Source organism: Ursus maritimus, unplaced genomic scaffold, assembly GCF_017311325.1.
Source record: "Ursus maritimus isolate PB19 unplaced genomic scaffold, ASM1731132v1 scaffold_14, whole genome shotgun sequence".
NCBI lineage: Eukaryota > Metazoa > Chordata > Mammalia > Carnivora > Ursidae > Ursus > Ursus maritimus.
This window is the reverse complement of record NW_024423786.1, coordinates 48260252-48282085: the sequence shown is the minus strand read 5'-3', so window position 1 is coordinate 48282085 and position 21834 is coordinate 48260252. Positions and strand designations below refer to the sequence as shown.

General features: G+C 51.0%; 1 protein-coding gene across 3 annotated transcripts in view; it reads right to left on the bottom strand.

Moving 5' to 3' along the window:
• The window catches only part of CACNA1A (calcium voltage-gated channel subunit alpha1 A), a 214655-nt gene that overhangs the window by 79897 nt on the left and 112924 nt on the right, over positions 1-21834 (bottom strand). For 2 of the 3 annotated variants that reach the window (XM_040629218.1, XM_040629219.1), the window contains exons 7-17: positions 19999-20102; positions 18725-18840; positions 17558-17614; positions 16420-16509; positions 8448-8657; positions 5255-5367; positions 3934-4046; positions 3666-3797; positions 3313-3385; positions 1198-1315; positions 992-1059 (exon numbers count right to left, since the gene is read on the bottom strand). In XM_040629218.1, the coding sequence (XP_040485152.1) occupies positions 992-1059; positions 1198-1315; positions 3313-3385; positions 3666-3797; positions 3934-4046; positions 5255-5367; positions 8448-8657; positions 16420-16509; positions 17558-17614; positions 18725-18840; positions 19999-20102 (1194 nt within the window). Of the gene's footprint in view, positions 1-982; positions 1060-1197; positions 1316-3312; positions 3386-3665; positions 3798-3933; positions 4047-5254; positions 5368-8447; positions 8658-16419; positions 16510-17557; positions 17615-18724; positions 18841-19998; positions 20103-21834 lie in introns of all 3 variants that reach the window. The other variant, XM_040629220.1, reaches the window with a different exon arrangement.

Here is a 21834-nt window from a genome sequence, read left to right as displayed (position 1 = left end):
ATGGTTCTCAGCCCCCTCTCCCAAATTATTTCCTGACTTCATTTTCCTCGGCTCTTCTCTCATTTCTGCTCCTTGAGGGGATCACATCTCTTTCTTTCAGCTCCTAGTCGTGTGGCAAGTTCACTTAACCTCTTTGGACCTCAGCTTTCCCATCTGTGAAATGGGGAGAACGGTAAATCCCCATCTGTTTCACTGTGGTTGTTACTTTGTATCTTTTCCTGCTCAGCTGGGGCTCCAGTGAAAGCCAGCAGAGCGCGCAGGTAAAGAACTCGGGTTCTGGAGCTTGCCAGGCCTGGGTTCCCAGCCTTCCTTTGACCAGCTCTGTCCAGTGAAAGCTCTAGGGCCAGGTCATGCCTAGTGACTAACACGGACTCTCTTTATTGAGCACTCACTGTATGGCAAGAACCGTGCTGAGTGCCTGACATGCACTGTGTGATGCTATAAATAGTAGCTGCTATTATCCTACCATCTGGGGCCAGTGACTTTGCCTCTCTGAGCCTCAGTTTCCCCTTCTGCAAAAGGGAGATGGCAGCAATGCCTGGCACCGTGAGCAGCAATTAATTCTTTACTGCTGCCACTTGGAGGCAAAGTCCGGCCAACTCCCGAGCTCACGGGGCCACGCGCTGAGCCTCAGGACCCTGTGTGGGTTATACTCCATCTGTCCGGTCCTTTCGGCTCTAGCCTGGGGGCTACACTTTCCTTGGAGGTCCCTTGATGCTGCCCACTCCCTATAAATGGGCACTCGGTGGAGTCTGCCATCTGTTTCCTGTGGCAGTCCCGCTGCCTTACCGCCTCCCACCTCCTCTGCTGTGGAATCCGCTTGGTCAGGGACAGTCTGTTTCAGGGGGAGGGGATGCCTCCTCCCTGGCCCGGTGCATCCGGGACAAAAGCTCTGACCCTGTCCCCACCCCCCACACCCAGCCCGGTCCTGATCTGCCACGAGCAGGTGGTAACTGTGCCACAGGGAGAAACGTTCTCCCACCAACCCCACCTTGGTGAGTTCCTGGGCGTTGGCCAAATTATCCACCGCGATGGCTAAGAACACGTTCAGGAGGGTGTCTGCAGGCGCCGGAGTCAGGGAAAGCACCGCCACTTGGAGCCTGGCTCCCGGGGCCTCCCGGACCCTCCCTCGCCGCCCCCCAGCCCATCTGCCCCGCCAGCTGCCCGGGCCTGCCCCGCCTCCCCCACGGAGGATACAGTTCCCGAAGAGCGTCAGCACAATGAAGTAGATGGAGAACACCATGCCGCCCTGCACGCCCCCCTGAGACTTGATACCGTCATACATGACCTCGTTCCAGTCTTCACCCGTCAGGATCTGAAAGGGGACAGAGAAACACACAGCCAACCCCTCTCAGCCACGGGCCCCACGGAGACGCAGCTGCGGGGCTGGAACCTGCCTGCGGTGGCTCCTCCTGGACCCTCGTCTCTGGGGGTGGGGGGGGGNGGTTGTGAGTGGAAGGGCCATCCCTGCACTAAGGGGCTCTCAGCTCGGCTTCTAGGAAAAGGTGAACCCAGGGGAGTCACACATCTTTCTGCAACTCTGTCTTCCCTGGTACGAGAAGGGGATTTGCTACGGATGGAGCTGTGCCCCCTAAATTCATTGCTTGAAGCTCTCAGCCCTCATGTGACAGTATTTGGGGATGGGTTAGATGAGGTCACATGCTGGTGGGTCTCTCGGGATGGGATCGGCGCCTTTCTAAGAATAGACACCAGAGAACGTGGTCTGTCTCTCTCTCTGTGCCACGTAAGGAGGTGGCCATCCATTACCAGGAAGGGTCCTACCCAGGAACCGACCCTGTGAGCACCCTGGTCATGGACTTCCAGCCTCCCAAGCCCTGTCGCTTAAGCCACATATTCACTGGTTCTTCTGGACTGCTGGGGCTGGGGGCAGGGCGGGAGCCAGTGACCAGAGAAGGCGTCAGGCACAGGGGTGCAGGTGCTGGCAAGTACAAGTTGCCCCGATGCCCAGGGGACGCCCTGAAGGGACAGGCGTGCTCATTGAAAAAAAGAAGAAAAAAACCCCAGCTTCCCTCCTTTGTAATATTTTCACAAAGATAAAGTAAATGTGAAAGAACTCCAAAAATGTCAATTCATTAATGCAGGTTTCTCAGCCTCGGCACTGCTGACATTTGGGGCCGGGTCACTCTCTGTGGCGGGGCCGTCCTGTGCACGGTGGGGTACCGAGCAGCACCCCTGGCCTCCAGCCACCAGAGGCCTGCAGCACGCCTCTCCCAGAGCTGTGACAGCCAATAATGCTTCCAGAACTTCCAAGTAAGTGTCCTGGGGGGACAGAATCGCTCTTGGACAAGAAGCCCTGTGCTAAAGATATATGCGTGGTGATTACAACTATTAGCGATCATGTATGTGGGGGCTCAGAACTTCATGGCTGGTTTCCCTTTCCATACCCTGGTCTAGGGGGTCTCATTTCGAAATTACCCTCCCAGGAGAGGGAGAGAGTGAAGTCACATTTTCCATATACTCCCCTGTCCCCCCCACCCTAAAGAGACAGAACCCACCAGAAAGGCTCTGGTGGTCCCAGCGAGGTCAGTCCCAAAGCTCAGGGCATATGTCCACACAGGTGCAGAAGTTGGTTTGGGGAGACCACCCAAGGTCTGTTTGCCTTAGAGTGTGGGATCAGGGTGTCTTCCAATCTGGAGAGGGCGGGTCTAGCAATTGTGTTTTTTATTTACTCTGATGCTTTGACATGGGGGCGGGGCTTGCTGACCCCAGAGGGAGTCAGGGCTAGCCAATTCCTACAAATTGTCAGCAACTTGCCAGGGAGCACACTTTTCACATGCAAACCGACCGATCCAGAGCCCATACTCCCAACCACCACCTCTGTGGGCTCTTACACTCAGAGCCCCAAATCCCCTGCCCTAGTCACTCCAGGGCAGGTCCCAGCCAACCCGAAGCAGGCCTCATGCTGGGAGCCCACTGAAATCATTCAAACCAACCAATTCTAGATCTGCTTACCCTGCCTCTCTAATCCTTCCTGCAGAAACCACAGTTAAAGCCCCCTCCCTCTGCCTCCTGACCCACCCTGGTGCTTCTGCAGGTGCCCTGCCTGGGATGCACGTACGCCCTCTCTTGAGATCTTCGAGTGTAACAAACTGTCTTTCCAACAGCAGTTATCCACTGATCTGTTGGGCTCGCCATATGTGAATTAATAATAAAACCAGCATTTTAAAACAGAGGGGCAAGGCAAAGCAGAGAAAGAGGGATTCAAGGAAGCCCCTCATACACTGAACGGGTGCTTTCATCTTTGACACTCAGGGGTGTCCGTCCACCCATGGGGCCGGGTGAAGACCGTACCTGAAACACCGTCATTATTGCTGCTGGGAAAGTGTCGAAGTTGGTAGGAGGAGTCCCTTCATCGAAGTTAAACCTGCAGGGAGGACGGAAGCATTTCCCATTGGCCCCATCCCAGGTGCTCCGAGGGCTTGGCTCGGCATCCTGTCTCCAGGGCAACATCTCCAGCATCGCTGTTCCCCAGAAAGACCCCCTGATTGGTACCCGGGGCCCCGCCCATCGAGGTGAGTGCACTGGGTGTCCGGGCCACGAGGAGGGTGGTCTGCAGGACACAGGTGAGCCTGGGTCTCTGGATGCATCGGACCTGGGTCTGGGGGCACTTGACCCCAGGGAAGCAGAATTTGCTGAGCACTTACTGGCCGCCAAAGAGCTGCATTCCCAAAAGGGCGAAGACGACAATGAACAGGAAAAGGAGGAACAACAGGCTGATGATAGATTTCATGGAGTTGAGAAGAGAGACGACCAGGTTCCTGAGAGATGCCCAGTACCTGCCAACAGAGGCCGGGTGGGGGAGGGGTGGTCAGGCTGGGCCAGTTGAGCCCACTTCCCAGTGGGCTGCGGGGGGCTCCACCCTGGTCCCCTTCCCCGCCACTGCTGGGATGCCAGGGAACTCCAAGGACTTACTTTGTGACTTTGAAAATACGCAATAACCTGAGGGCTCGTAACACGCTGATTCCAAAGGATGTGCCGGGTTTTATGACGGCCCAGATGACCTCGAAGATGCTCCCGATGATAACCTGGAACAGCAAGCCTGCTCTCGTGTCCGGGGACCTTGAAGACATACCCCGGCCCTGACCCTGACCCTTGCAGGAATCCAGCCAAGCTGCCCCAGATGCAAGCAGGGTGAGGGCCTCAGACTCCTCTCATCCCTTTCTTAAAATTGATGAACAGGTCATGCACAGCAAAGAATTCCTGAAATGCATAACTGCAAAGTGAAGATCCATGTAGCTGCCACCTTCATCCACAAAGAGGACATGTCAGCACCCAAGAAGCCTTGAGGGACCCCTAGAGATAACCACCATCCTGGATTTTGTAATAACCATTTCCTTGCATTTTTAAAAAATTCAAGTGAAATTCACATAAGACAAAACTAACCATTTAAAGCGTACAACTCAGTGGCATTTAGCACTTTCACAGCATTGTGTGACCTTCACCTTCTTCCAGTTCCAAAATATTTTCATCACCCCCAAAAGAGAGCCCAACCCCATGAGTACTGCCCCCCTCCCCCACTCACCGCGCCAGCAACCATTAATCTGCTCCCGGTCTCTACGGATTTGCCCGTTCTGGACATTTCATTTAAATGGAATTATGCAGTATGTGACCTTTTGGGTCTGGCTTCTTTCACTCAGCATAATGTTTTTGAGGTTCTTGACTTTTTAACGTTTTCAAGCATCGTCCCTAACCAATCTAGCTTGGTTTTATCCATTTGCACTTCCACGAGCAGAAACGTGCTGTACGGACTGATTTCTGTCAGTGTCCTCCTCCTTTCGTGCGATGTCATGCAGGTGAGATCCACCCAGTTCTTGGGCGGGGCTGTCGTTGGCTGCCTCTCATTGCTACGAGAATTCCATTATGTGGCTATGTCACAACTCATTTACCCGTGCTACTGCAAAGGGACGTTGGCTCGTGTGGTTTGGGACTATTATAAGCAAAGCCGCTCAGGGTATTCTTGTGAGCTGCTCTTGCATGAAGCCCTAGCAGGGGAATCGCCAAATCCCCCCTGCAAAGGAGGGTCTGCACGCTTCCCTCCCACTGGCAGTGGCTAAAATTTTGGGAGCTCTGTATCCTCACCGGTATTTGGGATTGCCCTCTCATTCCTTCCGCATTCAGCTGAGTTTCTCGCATCCAGGGGTGAGCGCTACTGTTCCCTTCCTGAAGTCCCCAGGCCTCAGCCCTGCTAGGCAAGCGCTGGAGAAATGAACTCCTTACCCACCAGAGTACTTACCCCACAGTCAAAGCAGTTGAAGGAAGAGTGGAAGTAAGGCCGCGTCCCAAGCCCGTACATTTTTATAAACATTTCGGACATAAAGAGTCCTAAGAAAATGAATTCTGCATAGTCTAGAAGGGAGAGGGGGGGAAACAGAGAGGAGGTTATGTTTGGGGGGTGGGGATGGTTCCAGGAGGCTCTGATTTTCCTGTTAATAGCAATCCCGCCCTGCCCTGGCCTGGCAGGCAGGGAGAGAGGACAGTTGTTGGTGGCCTTGGCCAAAGATTATGCAAGGCTTCCTTTCCGTGGGCCTCAGTTTTTCCTCTGTTAAAGGGGAGGAACAATTACTCCCCACCCTCCAACCCACCGTCTCCTGACCAATCTTAAAAAGGACTGAAAAAAAGTTCCGTGGCTTTCCACCTTGTATTTTTGGCCCTGGTTCAGCAAGAAGGGCTGGATGTGGGTCATGGCCAAGGTCCCAGGTTTTGTGCCAGCTGGTGGGTTCCTGGGGGCTTACCATGTTTTTAAAACTAATGAGCTAACAAACTGCCTGGCTAACTAACAAAATAGCAATGACCCCAGGATGCCAGTGTGTCACAATCTAAGAAAGAAGATTAATCCACTTTTATAAGCCTGAGCTTGGAAAGAAAAATAGAAATAGAAATCATAATGGTGTCCTTTTAATAATCCTTGTGTCGTATGGTGACCAATATAACAAAATAAATATTATTTAAAAAAAAAATAATCCTTGTGTCAGGGACTTAGCTGGAGATTCAGGGGCAACCCACAGCTTTTCTCCCAATTTGGAAAACCTATCTGATGTCCTCTGGCAAAATCCTGTCTTGCTGGTGTCCAAAGGTCTTGAACAAGACAAAGCACTCTTGTTCTTTGGTGAGAAAGCATAATGGTGTAAATGCCTGGGCGAGAGGTAGCATACGGGGATTTGTTTGCTCCAGCAAAGACATGGCTAATTTCAGGACCTTTTCCTAGAGAGCTTTCTCGGTGGGGTAGGAAGACGAGGCATTAGAAAGGGTATGGATACTCACCCAGTGGATGGGAAGGGGGGATATGGAGGTTGTCTGAGGGGAAGAAAACATATAGAAAGGAAGATGGTGGATGCAAACTTCCAAGAATGTAAATTTTGGTCACATAACGAATCCTGTTTGAAAGTCAAGGGTGTTTATTATATCATTCTTTGAAGAGATGGTCTGAACCATCAAGGTCCTTCACACTCATTCCTGACTGAAACTTCCCCTTAGTTTTTTGGCCCCCAAGGAGCTCGTAGTGCCTGAAGGAAATCAGGGTCTCCAGGATTGTCAGGCCAAAATATCAGCAAGGGAAATCTGTCTATAACATCTGGTATATTCTAAGAACCACCAGAAACAACTCTGGGAGTACTTAAGAGTTTCTGAGATGCTTGCTTCCCCGTTACCATGGAAACCTGAAAGCCGGCAAAGCACAAGAGAGAACTGTCTGCAGCACTGGTGGGTCTGAAGAACTTTCAGGGCCATCGACTCCAATTTCCAGATGTGAAATTTGAGACCCCGAGAAACTACCACACTTCACTGATTCCAAGACAACACTTTTGTTCAGTTTGACATCTGTGAATTTGGGGTGTATCTTAAAACGGACACGTCCTAGTTTAAGATGGCAACACTGCTTTATTTCTGAGTGGGAAATAAAACAAAAGGGTGCTTTATAAATGAAGATGCTTTCGACTGATGGATGATGGGAGTGACTTGCCCAGGGTCACATGATGCGTTGTGAGCAGTGCAGACATTGAGAATCCAGGTCACCTGGTGACCAGGGAAGGGATCTGTCATCAGACACAGCTTGGATTCTAGGTTCAAATCCTGGCTTTGTCACTTGCTAGCTGTGTGACCCTGGGCAAGTTACCTAACCTCTCTGAGTCTCAGTTTTCTCAACTGGGGATAATTAAAGGAACTTTACAGACACAGAGGCCTAGGGCAGGAAGTCCCAACCCCCTGTTCCTGAACCAGGACAGACAGAGCAAAGTGATTAGTGTGGAGAACATGGGAGATTAAAAATAGACTACAGAGGAGGTTAAGACAAGAAGTAAAGAGTCCTCATTTGTAAGACTCCGGGGGGACCAAATGCAATTACTAAGGTTCGAACTAGGTCTAGGCTCTCAGAAGGCAAGCTGGTCTCTGGGGGGTGTCCTGAGGGGTCAACCAATGTGATCGAGAACAAGGAAGGTTACAAGGAAACAATGACCTGGACCAGGCTCCCGGGCCTCTCTAGGCTAAAGACTCGACTATCTCTAGTGGCTGTCTGGGTCAATTCTGAACCAGCTCAGAAGGGGAAAGAAGCTCCAGAACTAAGTCAGACAAATCAGTATATGCAGGAGGAGGGCAGCCAGCAGGCAAAAAGGTTTAGGGAAATCCTCACTCGGGGCCCACAAGCCAGAGCCAGGGCTTGCCTTCCTCGCTGCTGAGACACTACTCTTGTTGATTTCTCATAGCTCTTTATTTTTTAAATCTTGGTCAGAAGTCTCCCCACCTTTCACTGCTTCTCCTCACCCCCACCTGGCCATCAATTTTGATACTGTCTCATGCTAACTCCTGGAATCTGGGAATAAGCCCAGAAGGGCAAAGCCTTAGGGGTCCTGGTACCCACTGAGGGAGCAAGATGTTCTTACACTTGTTGGAGGAGATCTTCTAGAAATGAATTCCAGATTTAAGAAGTCAAAAAGGGCAAGTGAGGAAAGGGGGAAAAAGTGGAAGATTTGAAAGATGGGAGAAGCACAGAATGTCAGAGATGAGCAGAGAAAATGGGGACCACATAAGGGCTATTCTTTGTCCCGAAAGCATCCCTATCTCTCAACCACAAATTACTTAACATTCTCAGAGATATATTTATTAATTAGATGTGTGTTTCTGTCTCTATATGGCTGTCCTTAGTGGTCTCTACCCTTTTCTGTCTCGCTCCAACACCCCCTTCAGCAGCACCCCATGCCTCTCTCTTAAAAAAGCATCACGTAGTATTTCATGGCCTGAATTCCAGCTTCCAGCCCCCAGGCCCAAAGAAGTTGGGCTCTGTTGTTGTGGTAGCAGTTACAGACACATCCAGGGGGATAGGACAGATTCAAAAAAAGCCAAGGAAGGAACACACACCACCAGAGGAGGAGAAGGGAAAAGGGTGTGAGGAAGGGATCGGACAGCAGGTTGGGGCAGGGCCAGGTGGTACTCACAGAGGAAGTCGGAGAGCCACTCGGGCTGGTTGTAGTGAACAATAGCAACACACAGCGTGTTGAGGGCTACCAGACTGAGCACAGTCCAGTAGAAGGCCTGAGTTTTGACCATGCGGCGGATGTAGAAACGCATCCTCCTCTCCTTTTTGTGAAAAAAAGTTGAGTTCTCCAGCTTGGCACTTTTAATGCTGGCTCGGGCGAAGGGAGACCCTGCCAAGGAAAGGATGGAGAATGTCAGGGTGTTCCCGTGGAAGAAATTAACTGATGTGCGGTCCAGGCACGGAATCTGGCCAGGGGATTCATTAGCCTACCCGGCGAGTCCTCTGGCCTGAGGGAACCATCATGACCCAGGGCTTAGTTTTCCAGAGATGGAGCTGACGAGAAGGCAAACATAATAGTATTGGAAACAACCATGAGAGCTCTGGATGTCAGTGGAGAGGCAGATGGCTCTCCACTGATGGAGTCAACGGTCTCTGTCTCCCTCTCCTGGCCACATCTCATGATTCTGGGGGTCAAACCACCAGGTGGGGTGAGGAAGGAGCTCAGGACCCTCGGTGCAGGGGCAAGCAGCTGAACTGCATGCTGCATGCTTGGGAGGCCTCCAGGAAGAGGTGTGAATAGGACCCTAGTTTCCATGGACACCTCCCTTTAGGCATGATCACCAAGGAATGAGCCACCAAAGAATCTGCCTGCGTATTCTTTTACTTGTGGAATTTCTAGGGTGTGCCAGACTCTATTCCAGGTGTTCAGGATATACTAGTTAACAGACAGAGCCCTGCCTTTCTGGGCCCAATCTCCATTCAGAGAGAGACAGCAAATATAATAAAAAAAAGTAAATTAATAGTGTGAGGGAAGGTGCAAAGTACTTTGGGAAAAAGAAAAAGTAGTGTAAGGGGATGGGGAGCCCCTGGAGGGGCCATGGGACAGGCTGCCATATTAAGTCAGGTGATCAAGGAGGTGTTGACCCAAGTCATCTCAATATCGTAGGAGGCGTTAACAGATCTTAGAGGCAGAAATATGCCTGCCTGGCATATCTGGGGAATGGCATCCGGAAACCAGTATGGCGGGAGTGGAAGAGGAGGAGTTGGTGAGGACAGACAGGGGACAGTGTGGAACAAGCAGGGATTTATGGGCCATGGGGAGAACTTGGGCTTTTGCTCTGAATGAGATGGGGACCACGGGGGTTTGAGCAGAGGAGGGACGGGCCCTGACTCAGGTGCTCACAAGCGCCCCCTGGCAGCCGTGGGGGGAACGGACTGTGGAAGGCCAGGGCAGGAACAGAGAGGAGGCGACTGCAGGGGTCCAGGCCAGCAATGACACTGCTTCACTCCACGGCAGCGGCGAAGAAAGCAGAAGAGTGGGCCGATCTGGGATGTGTTACTTAAGGGAGATGTCAGCACCCGCTGCTGGATCAAGTGTGGGTGTGAGACGGAGGGAGGAGCCAAGGTGTTGGGCCTGATCCCCTGGAGGGACAGTGCTGCCATCCAATGAGAGCGGACAGGTTTGTGGGGTGGTTCAGAGATCGGTTCTGGATGGACTGATTTTATCTTCTAAATGATCGCTTCTTGAAAACCTTCAGTTGCACTCATTCGTTTATTGTTCTTTGGCTCACTCACCCTTTCACCTATTCCCTAGCTTGTTCATTGACTCTTGCATCCATTAGCTGATTTGTCCAGTCACAGCTTGTGCACCAGCCCATCCCACCAGCCAGGCCCGGGATACAGTGGACATCTCACACTTCCTTCCTAGTCACAAAATTCTAAACGCACTCCTTCTCAGCAGCTGCTGGCCAGGCCTGGTGGCTGGACCCCCCCCGCCCATGTCCATCACCTGCCTGACCTCACAGGCATTGAGAACCCCAGGATGGCTCCTCATGGCCCTTCCCACTTGGGGCATTTCAGGCCCCAGTCTCTGCAGCTCCCGAAGATGTGCCCAGACCCACAAGCGTCCATAAGGCACGGCAGAGAGGAACGAGACTTCCGAAGATCTCAGGTCAAGTTGGGATGCTCCGTGGGGAGAAGGAGGGAGAGATGGAGAGGGGGAGAGTTGGGGCAGAGCTCAGACACTGGGCAGGAGGCTCCCCACCCCTACTCCTGCTAAGCTGGTTCTATCGCTAACCACCAAATGACCTTGGGCAAGTCACCCTGCATCTTGGGGCTCCAGTGTCTCCATCTGTAAACCGGGGACAACCGCACTCCCCACCTCGCAGGGCCATGGAGAGGAATACACCTTAGCCCGATGTTGCCACATTGTGCTTGTTGGCCATGACAATCTTCTCCTGTAACCCAAGAGCTACAGTGAAGACCCAGCTCACGTGCCAACTTACGGAGCAAGTCTTTCCTGATCACTGGCCCGGAGACACATCCCCGAGCACAGCACTCACGGGGAAGGGAAAGGGAGCAACTGTTAGCGAACACCTACTACATGCTAGGCCCGTATGAGCTGTGAATGGTCATCTGTGTTATATTTCATGCTCCACCTTGACCACCCTTCTCTCTGATTTTTCTCTGGTCTGGAACTGCAATTGCGGGCAATCTCTAGATCTTAAAAATATTTTAATAAGAGATTTTATGAAACCCAACAGATCCAAAATATTATCATTTCAACATAGCATCAGTATAAATGTATGTTAAAGAGATAGTTTACACTTTTTTTTTGGTACTAGGACTTCCAAATCTGATGTGTTAGAATGAAGCACATCTTGGTTCACACCAGCTATACGCAAGGGATCAAGAGTCACAGGTGGCCAGTGGCAGTCTAGAACGTTCTCTGGTGAGGATAGCAGTCTGTCACCACCCAGGTTTAATCTGGGGACTTGGGGCAATTGGTAGGTCCTTAAAATTCTCTGTAAATGGAAATAGGTCCTGCCTAAGTTGTGGGTTGAACCGTGTCCCTCAGAGAGACGTGCTCAAGTCCTAACACCTGGTCCTTGTGAATGTGACCTTTCTTGGAAGTAGCGTCTTTGTGGCCGTAATCAAGTTACGATGAGGTCATACTTGATTAGGGTGGGTCCTAAATCCCAAGACTGGTGTCCTTATAAGAAGAGAAGAGCCACAGAGGTGCACAGGAAGACCACGGGGGGACAGAGGCAAAGACTGGAGTGATGATGGACACAGAAGCTGAGGCTCGCCAACACCCCCAGAGCCTCGAGGGGCAGGGAAGAGATTCTCCCCTGAAGCCTTCAGAAGCAGCACGGCCCTGCCGATACCCTGATTTTAGTTTGGACTTCTGGCTTCCAGAACTGTGAGAAAATAGATTTCTGTTGTGAGAAGCCACCCAGTTTGTGGTGCTTGTTACAGCAGCCCGAGCAAACACAGACGGCCCCCACGGAGCTCGTCCCACTGCAGTCACTAGACGGACTCTGATTTTCCTAAGGCGCTGGTGTCGTGATGACAGCGTCCATGCGCGACTCAGCATTTCCTAGAAACGACTCGAGCTCCACACTTCCGCAGTATGTTCATCAACTGTGGAGGAGACCCCTTTACCATGCGTTTGTCAGCGGACTGGGCAGCGCGAGGAGTCACCAATCACACAAGACTTCGCTCACTGTGGATGACGGCAAATGCCACCCGGCTCCTGCCTTATTTTGAATTGTTATTTACGGAAAGCAAGGTAAAGCCATTTCCTGGTCAGAACTGAAGTTCCAGAGGTCTCCTTTAGGGTGGGGTGTGGGGAGGTGGAGTGGGGAGCCCTTCCTGTGTGTTTTTGAGCTGGGTTTTGGTGGGTTGGCCTGTGGCAAACCTGGCCCCGGGAGACGAAGTTGCTGGCGTGTGTTTTGGATCCGTTTAGAAAACGGAAAGTCACCTGCTTTGTTCGCAGAAACGCCCTGGGACAGCCGCGGCTCTTAACCTGACCTCTTCCTACTTGGGCTTCTCGAAGTCGGCGCACCGTTTCTTCCGTCAGCCACAAATTCAAGGGCGGGGAGAAGCTGTGAGTGTCTCTCTTGGCTTCTTGGTTCGCCCCCTCCCCCGCCCCTGTTATGGGCTGAACTGACTCCCCCAAATTCACACGCTGGAGTCTCAACCCCCAGGACTTCAGAAAGGGAGTGTATTTGCAGATGCAGGGTCTTTAAAGAGTAATTCAAGGAAACTGAGGTCCTGTGGGCAGGCCCTAATCCAATAGGACTGGAGTCCTTATAAGAAGAGATTAGGGGGGGCGCCTGGGTGGCAGAGCGGTTAAGCGTCTGCCTTCGGCTCAGGGCGTGATCCCGGCGTTTTGGGATCGAGCCCCACATCAGGCTCCTCTGCTATGAGCCTGCTTCTTCCTCTCCCACTCCCCCTGCTTGTGTTCCCTCTCTCGCTGGCTGTCTCTATCTCTGTCGAATGAATAAATAAAATCTTTTTTTTTTTTTTTTTTTTAAAGATTTTATTTATTTATTTGACAGAGATAGAGACAGCCAGCGAGAGAGGGAACACAAGCAGGGGGAGTGGGAGAGGAAGAAGCAGGCCCATAGAGGAGGAGCCTGACGTGGGGCTCGAACCCGGAACGCCGGGATCACGCCCTGAGCCGAAGGCAGACGCTTTAACCACTGTGCCACCCAGGCGCCCCGAATAAATAAAATCTTTAAAAAAAAAAAAAAAAGAAGAAGAGATTAGGACACAGACACGCCCAGAAGGAAGAACATGTGAAGACATAGGGAGGAGACGGCCGTTGACCAGCCCAGGAGGGAGGCCTCGGAAGCAACCAGCCCTGCCGACACCTTGCTCTAAGACCTCCAGCCTTCAGAACTGTGAGAAATTAGATTTCCATTGTTAAGCCCCCCAGTCTGTGCTACTGTGTTATGTCAGACCTCATAAGTGGATACACGCACCCCATTGGGCATAAAGCCCGGTTTAAAAACGCCTCCTGCATGAAGCTTTCTTTGCTTATCCACCAGATTCCTCCCGGCCCACACAGCCAGCCATGAGATTCCTCATAATTGGTCTTTGTTGCTTTTAAGTAACTTAAACTTATCTAATTACTTTTTTGATTTCAAAAGTAATGCCCATCCCTGATTTGTACCTTTTAGAAAAATGTCACGTAGAAAGTGGAAATCCCTTGCAACCCTCCAATTTCCACATTTTAAAGCAGCTCTTACTCTTAATATTGTTCTTAAAACGGGACCATACATTTTATATAATGCTGTGCAACTTGCTTTTTTCACCGAGAAATCGATTTCAAACACTTTTCCATGCCGGTAGCACCCCCGTCCTTTCTCCAGGCTGCGTAATAGTCCATCGTGTATAAATACTGTAATTTCTTTGGTCATCTCCCCATTTCTGGGCATGTGGGTTGCTTCTGGTTTTTCACTTTTTTAAAAAAAGATTTTATTTATTTGGGAGAGAGCTAGAGAGAGAGCATGAGCAGAGGGAGCTGAAGAGGGAGAGGGAGAAGCAGACTCCTCGCTGGGCAGGGAGCCCGACGTGGGGCTCAATCCCAGAACCCCAGGATCACGACCTGAGCCAAAGGCAGCCACTTAACCAACTGAGCCACCCAGGTGCCCCATCGTTTTCACTTAAAAAAAACAACAACAAAACTTTATTTTTAAGTAAGCTCGACACCCAACATGGGGCTTGAACTCACGACTCTGAGATCAAGATTTACATACTCTACTAACAGCCAGCCAGGCGCCCCTGGTTTTCACTTTTTTTGAACACCAGAAACAACGCTGTTGAGAAGAGGCATAGACCTTTTGCATACATGGAAGACATGGTTTTGAAGTGGAAATGCTAAGTCAAAGAATATAAACATCTATAATTAAATAATACCAAGCCATATATTGGAAACACTGCAAATTACACTCCTGCCAACAGCCTATGACAATGCTCATTTCCCCACATCCTTGCCAACACTGGGTAGTATCACTTTTCCACCTTTTCTAGAATGACTGACGAAAAAGAATTTCTCCGTCAATTAAGAGCAGGTACCCAATCTTATCCATAGGGGAGATCCTGACTTGAGTAAGCCAATTTTTTTTTTTTCAGTGCCTGGCATTTAAAACATGTGGCTTGAACAAAAAATGTTTGCCTCTCAGAATAAAACAAAACATTAAAAAAAATGGAAGCAACCTAATTGGAAAAATGTGTGGGCCAGACAGATCCCGTCAAATACACAGAGCACTGACAGAGCGCTCCCATTCTCGAACTTGCTGGAAGGAGGGAAACAGATGTAACCACAAGTCGAAATAGGACTAGTTCATCATTCCAAGGAAGAGAGTGTTTTGGCTAGAAATTAAAAATGCAAATTAAAACAAGCTTTAAGGTATCATTACAAACCTACTTCACTGGGAAAGGAAATTAAACAAGAAATATGCAGTGGCCGGGGTGGGGGAATCCGTGATCGTATGAGTACTTGGCAGGTTTATAAATGGGTTCAGTGCTTTGGGAACTCAGAATGGCTCTGTGAATAATGAGTTGAAAAGCTGTTAATATCTTTGATCCTGTAATTATCCCCAAGGAAACACGCCCAAAGGGTGGGGGGAGTAATTGTATATCGATGTTCGCAGCGGTGTTTCTCGTTAGGGCAAAAACTGGCAACAACTCCAACGCCATATGATAGAGCCGCGGCCAAGCAAACCGCAGCCACCCTTTACGGACTATGGGACTGCGGGGGGAACAACGTCGAAACTTAGCATGCAGGTCAAAGACTAGGGTGGAGTGAAAACAGCAGAGGATAAAATAGTTGGTGCCTGTGGACTAGAACCATGTGCATATGAGAAATTCCCTTCTCCCCTTCCCTCCTTCTGTTGTTTTTTCTGGTGGGGAGGGGCAGAGGGAGCGGGAGAGAATCTCAAGCAGTCTCCACGCTCAGTGTGAAGCCCGACCCGGGGCTCAATCTCACAACCCTGAGATCATGACCTGAGTTGAAGTCAAGAGCAGGACACTTTTCCGACTGAGTCACCAGGCAGCCCTAAAATATTTTAAGTTATCTCTGCACCCAATGTGGGGCTCGAACTCACAACCTCGACATCAGGAAATGCACACTCTACTGACTGAGCCACCCAGGATCCCCCTGCCTTTTTGTTTCTCTGCCTCTAGGTTTTCCTTCTCTCCTCTTTTCCTCCCCCCCCCCCCCCGTCTTCTCTCCCTCCTCCACCTTTCCTTCTCTCTTCCAGCCTTTCTTCCTCTGACCGCACAGTTTAAATGACTTCTCCCCTCAGAGTCATGCGTTATTTCCCCTGCCCGGATGCTCTCCCACTTTCATTCCTGGGATGTTTAAAAACCCATTTGAAAAAATAAAAGGGCACTTTGGTGTAATTAAAGAAAACAAAAAATCAAAAACAAAGCAAAACATAATATGTTCTTTTCAGAGAAGGTCAAAAGCAGCTCAGTCTCAATCAGGAGGGGTGGGCAGGGGGAGGGTAAATGTCCCCTCCCCCTCAAACGCTGCCCTTTGCGGTAATCAACAACAACAGACGGAGTACAGCCTTCCCCATGGTTCTCTCTGCTTTCACTGCCAGGGCGAACTCCTATCCATCCTTCAGTTCTCAGCTTCAGCACCACCTCCTCTGAGAAGGCTTCCCTGATCACACCCCACTCTTCCAGAGCAGGCCAAACCCGGGGCATCTCCTCTGCAGCGCCGTGATCACGACAGGTTTATTTTGGGAATTATCTGTTCAACATCCGTGTCCTGCACTTGACGGCAAGCTCCACGTGGGTACGGATTTGGTTCCTGTCTTGTTCACAACTGGCGCCTAATAACAGCAGCCCCTCAGTGAGTACTAAGCAATCCTAACACCACGACTGGAGCTTATCCTCCGCCAGGCGCCCTTCTGAATGCTGACTGCGGATTATTTTGGTTAAACTTTCACAACGGGATTAGGAGACAGGCACTGCTGTTACTCCCATCACCGGGTCATCTGCTCCAGGACGCACAGGTGGAAAGGGGCAAAGCGGGGACCCAAATCGAGGCAACGAGGTTCCCAGGCCATCAGCTCCCCCCTCTCGCGGGATCAGTGAGCTTGGGGCGCCAGGCCGGGCCAGGAGGGACTCACCCACAGAGGCGATGTCTGCCAGCTGGTCCTCCGCCTCCTCAGGGTTGAGCAGGTCTGTCTTGCTCTTCTTTATGGTGGCTCTCCGCAGAGCTCCAACAATGGAAACATGGCAAGAGAAAAAGACGTTACCCTTTTTGAGACAAGAACCGGACCTCGGTGTCCTTGGATTCTTGGTGCCAGGGACTTGCTACGTGTTGTGGGGTTAATTAACCGTCATGGCCATCCGGGTCAGTGGGAAGTAAGAGTACGCCCATTTTACAAACGTGGAGACTGAGGCTCAGGGAGGCTACATGACTTTGCCCCAGGGGTAAAGACAAGAGTCAAGTCCTGTTCGGTCTGACTCTAAGTCGAGGCTCTCAGCCACCCTCTCCCCTCTGGGATGACTGGGACTGGATGCACAGGGACTCCTACGAAAGCAGCCCACCCTTGATCTTCAGGCTAGGACTGTGGACGACTTCCCTTAATATTTCTATTCCTCCCCCACGAGCTCTCCAGGGGACGGTGAGTTCAGGCACACGCTTCCCACAAAATGATTCAGACACCCCATGGGTTGGCTCTTCCCCTCCCCCAAAACAGTAAAATCCATTTTGGAATCTACTGAGATAAAGCCCCAGCCCCTTACTTCCTTCTCAATCCTGGTATTTTTCAATCCAAAGTCAATGCTCTGTCTAGCCAAATTTCTAACATGTGAGACAACTGTCCTAAATAGTAAGTTGGATTCTTGGTTATTGAGCTATTTGGTGAACACGGATGGTGCTGACCCTGAGCCCGGCACTGCCGTAGGCATTCTCTTTGCAAGTATTAACGCAATGTCCGTGAACTGTCCGGTGAGGTGGGTATTATTACCGCTGTGCCCATTTTATGGATGAGGAAGACTGAGGCACATGGTTAAAGAAGAAAGGGAAGGTCAGAAAATGTAGAACTGTGCCACAGTCCTGAAATGCCCCCCAAAATCAGATTCGTGCCATGCCTGTATCTTGCTGGTCCTGACCTGATCTTGTGTTTGTTCTCAGAGTCACCTGGGCTCTGAGCATCCATCCCCTGGAGGCCCCTTAGCACCAAACAGTCTGTTCTCCCAGCACTGGCTGCTGCGGTCTCCCCTGGGGTCCACCCCCCTGGCCAGGTTCAGAGCAGTTACCATCAAAGGGATGCCTCTGCTCCCCGTCGGTTTCATCCTCTGCGAGGATCACCTCTTCTGAGGAGGAAGAGCACACAGGTAAGCCCCAGCGCCTGCAGGCCTCTCCTGGGCTGGGTTCCCTTGGACCAGGAATGAGAAGGGTCTGCCCGGCCACCTCCGCTCTCCTCTTGCTGATTGTGGCATCTCAACCAGCCAGACATGTGCTGCTCTGTCCTTCCTGACTCCCAGCCTCACTTCAGCAACAGTGTAGAGCGAACACCACCCCCACTTCCCTCAAAATAAAACCCAGCCTCCTCATCGTGACCTGTAAGGCCTTGCCTGATTCGGTGCCTGTCACTTCTCAGTCCTCGCTTCCTCTCACCTCCCCCTGCACGTATTCTGCTCCAGCCACACTGGCTTCCTTGCTATGACTCAAGGCCACTCCCACCTCAGGGCCTTTGCACTTGCTGTTCTAGTCCCTCTGCCTGGAACCCCCTTCGCTAGACATCCACATGGCTTCTGTCGGGTCTGCTCTGATGTCACCTCTCAGAGAGACCCTCTCTGACCACCCCACCTCCTCCAGCTGTTTTCCATTTCCTACCCTGCTTTATTTTTCCTCTCAGCATTGGGGAGCACTCAACAGTACATGTACTTGTTTATTTTCTGTCTCCTTCAGTAGAACACTGGAGCCCCGAGGGCAGGGATCTGGTCTTTTGTTCCCTGCCATATCCCTCAGTGCCTAGAACAGTGCCTGACACACAGTGGGCGCTCCATAAGTGTCTGCTGAATGACGGAACCAATAAACACGTGCCCACTGTGTGTCGGGCACGGCTCTTTCTCGGTGGCTTAGCTTGGACGCTCTGACTGCAGACTCCACAGCCCTGCAAGAGAGACGCTATCATATCTCCGTTTCATGACGAAGGAAACTGGAGCGCGGGGAAGTGAGCTGCGCAGCTGGGAGGTGGCAGAGCTGGCATGTAAACCAAAGCTCCTCAGCCGTTAGGTGACATCCTACCCTGGTGTCGCCCCGGAAGTTTCTCTACCCTGCTCCAGATTCCTGCTGCGGAGACACGGGGCCACCCGGCCAGCTCCTCTCTCTCCCGCCGTTGGGGCCCTCCCCTCGCCCACCCGCGAGCTGCACGCAGGACTCTCGTATGCTCCGACGCTCCCAGGACGAGAGGGCCTCACCTGCTTTTGAGATCCATTCCATGTACCCATTGAGCTCTCGTTCGATCTGCTGCTGCCGCCTGAGTTTCAGAAAAGCCCGCCGGTTCTCCACCCGCTCCCTTTCTTTGGCAAATTCCCTGCAGAAGCAGGAAAGAGGCAGGTCTGGCTGTTGTCGACATTTTAGGGACTATGTGTGTGTGTGTGTGTGTGTGTGCACGCGCGTGTGCGTGTTTGGGGGTTCAGAAACCCCTGGAGGGCAGGCAATGGACTTTAACATGAGGAATGAGGTCTCCTGGGATGTCAGAACACCGTAGGGGTTGGGGGTATTTCTGCCAGCTTCCCACATTATCCAATAATTGCACCCAGCTAGAGGAAAAAAGCAAAACCACAGACCCAGGCCATGCCAACCGCCACTGGCTGTGTACCCCATTCGGATTCTCTGCACTCTCGGGTGAAGAGTATCTTCAATGCTCTTCTAAGTTAGGCCAATGAGACATAAGCTGAAGATTTCTGCGGTAGCCTCCTTTCCCTGATGTATACCCTTCCCCTTTCTGTTCCCTCCCTCCTCTTCATGTTTGGAATGTGCAGTGGCCCTCTTGTGAGTGTGAGGCAGCCATATGAAGCCCATGAGGTATCCAGGAAGCTGAAAGCATCTGCCTGGTAAGGACATCAGACTAGAAAGCCAGACAGAACCGGGGTCCCTGACAGCACCGTGGAGCCACCTTTCCAGTCCCCAGACTTCTTGTGATGAGAAAAATAAAACCTACTTATGATTAAGCCCCCAAACCCCAAACCCACCTTCAATCTTGGGGATAAGGGATAAAACGTGTCATGAAAATGCATGTTTGGTTGTATACTGAAATATACAGTATATTTGGAAAACAGGGGAAGGGGGAACCCAATCTATTAATTTTCTAAAAAATGTAAATTATAGAAAGTAAAGCTCTATAGAAGTTTCTTGGGTTGTGGGTTGTGGGTTGGGAAAGACTTCTGAATGAGGGGTCTGTACTGGAAAGAAGCTCCCCTTTCCCTGGCTGGAGGTTGTTTAATGCCAGGGGGACAGGGTTGTGAGCTGAGGCTGGGCTGGATTTCAGCCCCCATGAGTCCTTTCACTGGGCGCTCACAGCAGTGCACAACCTGTGCACCTGTACCTGACTTGCTAAAAACTTTCTAGCTAACTCAAGACAAGGGAAGACCTATTCTCTGCCTAGAGAATGAAAACAAAGGTTTAATGGCCTCTTTAATGTCAGAAGATGGCAAGGGGGAGTGGGGTGGGGAGAGTAGCAGAGACTTACCCTGACAGCACACCCAGCACGAGGTTCAGCATAAAAAAGGAGCCAATGATGATGAGGGGGATGAAGTACAACCAGTTCCAAGTGTTCCCTGAGGCATCGTTGCTCTGTGGGAGGTGAAGAGGGAAAGGAGGTGAGCGTTCATGGGACTCAGGTACGACCTGACAGGTGAGAGAAGAAGGAGCTCTGCCCTCAAATATCCTTGGCCTGTGGAGTCCTGGAGCTCTGGAAGCCCAGACAGGGAAATGAAACAAGATCAATTAGTGGGGGAAACCCCAGAGGTACCACCAGAAGGACAAAGCCCCCTCCTAATCGTGTAGCCCTCAAAGGACCCAGGAACCAGCATGAAACTCTAGAGAACTTCCCAGACCAAACTCCAGGAGAAAAGAAGGAAAAAAAAAAAAAGCCTAATCAAAATGTAGAAATGATCCCCTGGTTCCTTCCTGGTCCCCCTCACAGCCACAGTCTTCCTTTAGGGGAGGTGCACGAACGCAGGGTCTGACTGCCAGGGTTTAAGTCACCAAGGCAAACCGCAGGGTTGGGAGCCTTTTCCTCAGGTGTCTCCCTCCTCTGTGCACTGCAGCCTCAATGTGAACCACAAAAAAATTCTCAGAAGTGCCCAGCTCAGTTTTCAAAGGGGCGGGGGAGACGTTGACAAGTCAAACATTCCTCTCTGGAGAGAACCGAACACTGTGCCAAGAAGGAAGTAAGGGTGGGATGAAAATCAAGGAGAGGAAGAGAGAAATATAAAATCCGGTGCTAACGGAGTACTTACTTGTGCCAGACGCTCTAAGTGTATTAGCTATGTTACCTTAGTTACTCATTTAATCCTCATGATGACCCTATTTTATCATCATGCCCATTTTACAACTGGGGAAACTGAGGCCCAGAAAGACAAAAGTGCCAGCCCAAGGTCACAGAGTCAGTTAGTGTAGATATGGGATTGGAATCAGGAGATGGGGGCCCAGAGTCCACGGACACTTAACTTCCGTGCCGGGAAGCCCTGATATCAGCAGCTGGAGCAGAGAGAGCCTTATGGCGGCTCCTGAGCCCTGTGGAACCTGCAGAACGCGGAGCCCCCATGCGTGGCTTTAAAAGCTCACCTTTAGCTGCACATCCGATGCTGTTGCCATCAAGCGGAAAGGTTAGGATGAGAAAGACTGATTCTACCAGGTGTGTGCGACTCTGTGGAAGACCTGGAATCCCCACATGCTGCCTGGGGGAGGGGGTGGTAACATGGTGTATGAAGGGTCTGTGCCTGGTGTAACAAAGAACGGCAACCACGGCCCTTAAAACAACAGAAATTGATTGTGTCACAGTTCTTGGAGGCCAGATGTTTGAGATCACGGTGTCAACAGGGTTGGTTCCTTCTGGAGGCTCTGAGGCGAATCCATCCTACACCTCTCCCCTGGTGTCTGGGGGGTTGCGGACAATCTTTTTGGTTGGTTCCTGGGCTTACAGATCTATCACCCTGGTCTCCACCTTCATCTTTGCATGACATTCTCCTTGTGTGCATGTCCATCTCTCTGTTCAGATCCTTCCCCCCCCTTCTAAAGATGTTATTCATATTGGATTAGTGCCCACACTAACGACCTCATCTTCCACGATGATCCCATGTCCAGTTAAGGTCACATTTTCCTGGTACTGGGTGTTAGGACTTCAGTATATGAATTGGAGGGAGGACACAATTCAATCTATAACACATGGTACAACCACTTTGGAAAAGGGATTGGGAATTTCTACTAAAATTAAGTCACATACCTGCACTACCACCTGGAAATTCCACTCCTGAGTCCCGGATAGTTACCCAACAGAAATGTGAACAGCATGCAGAAGATT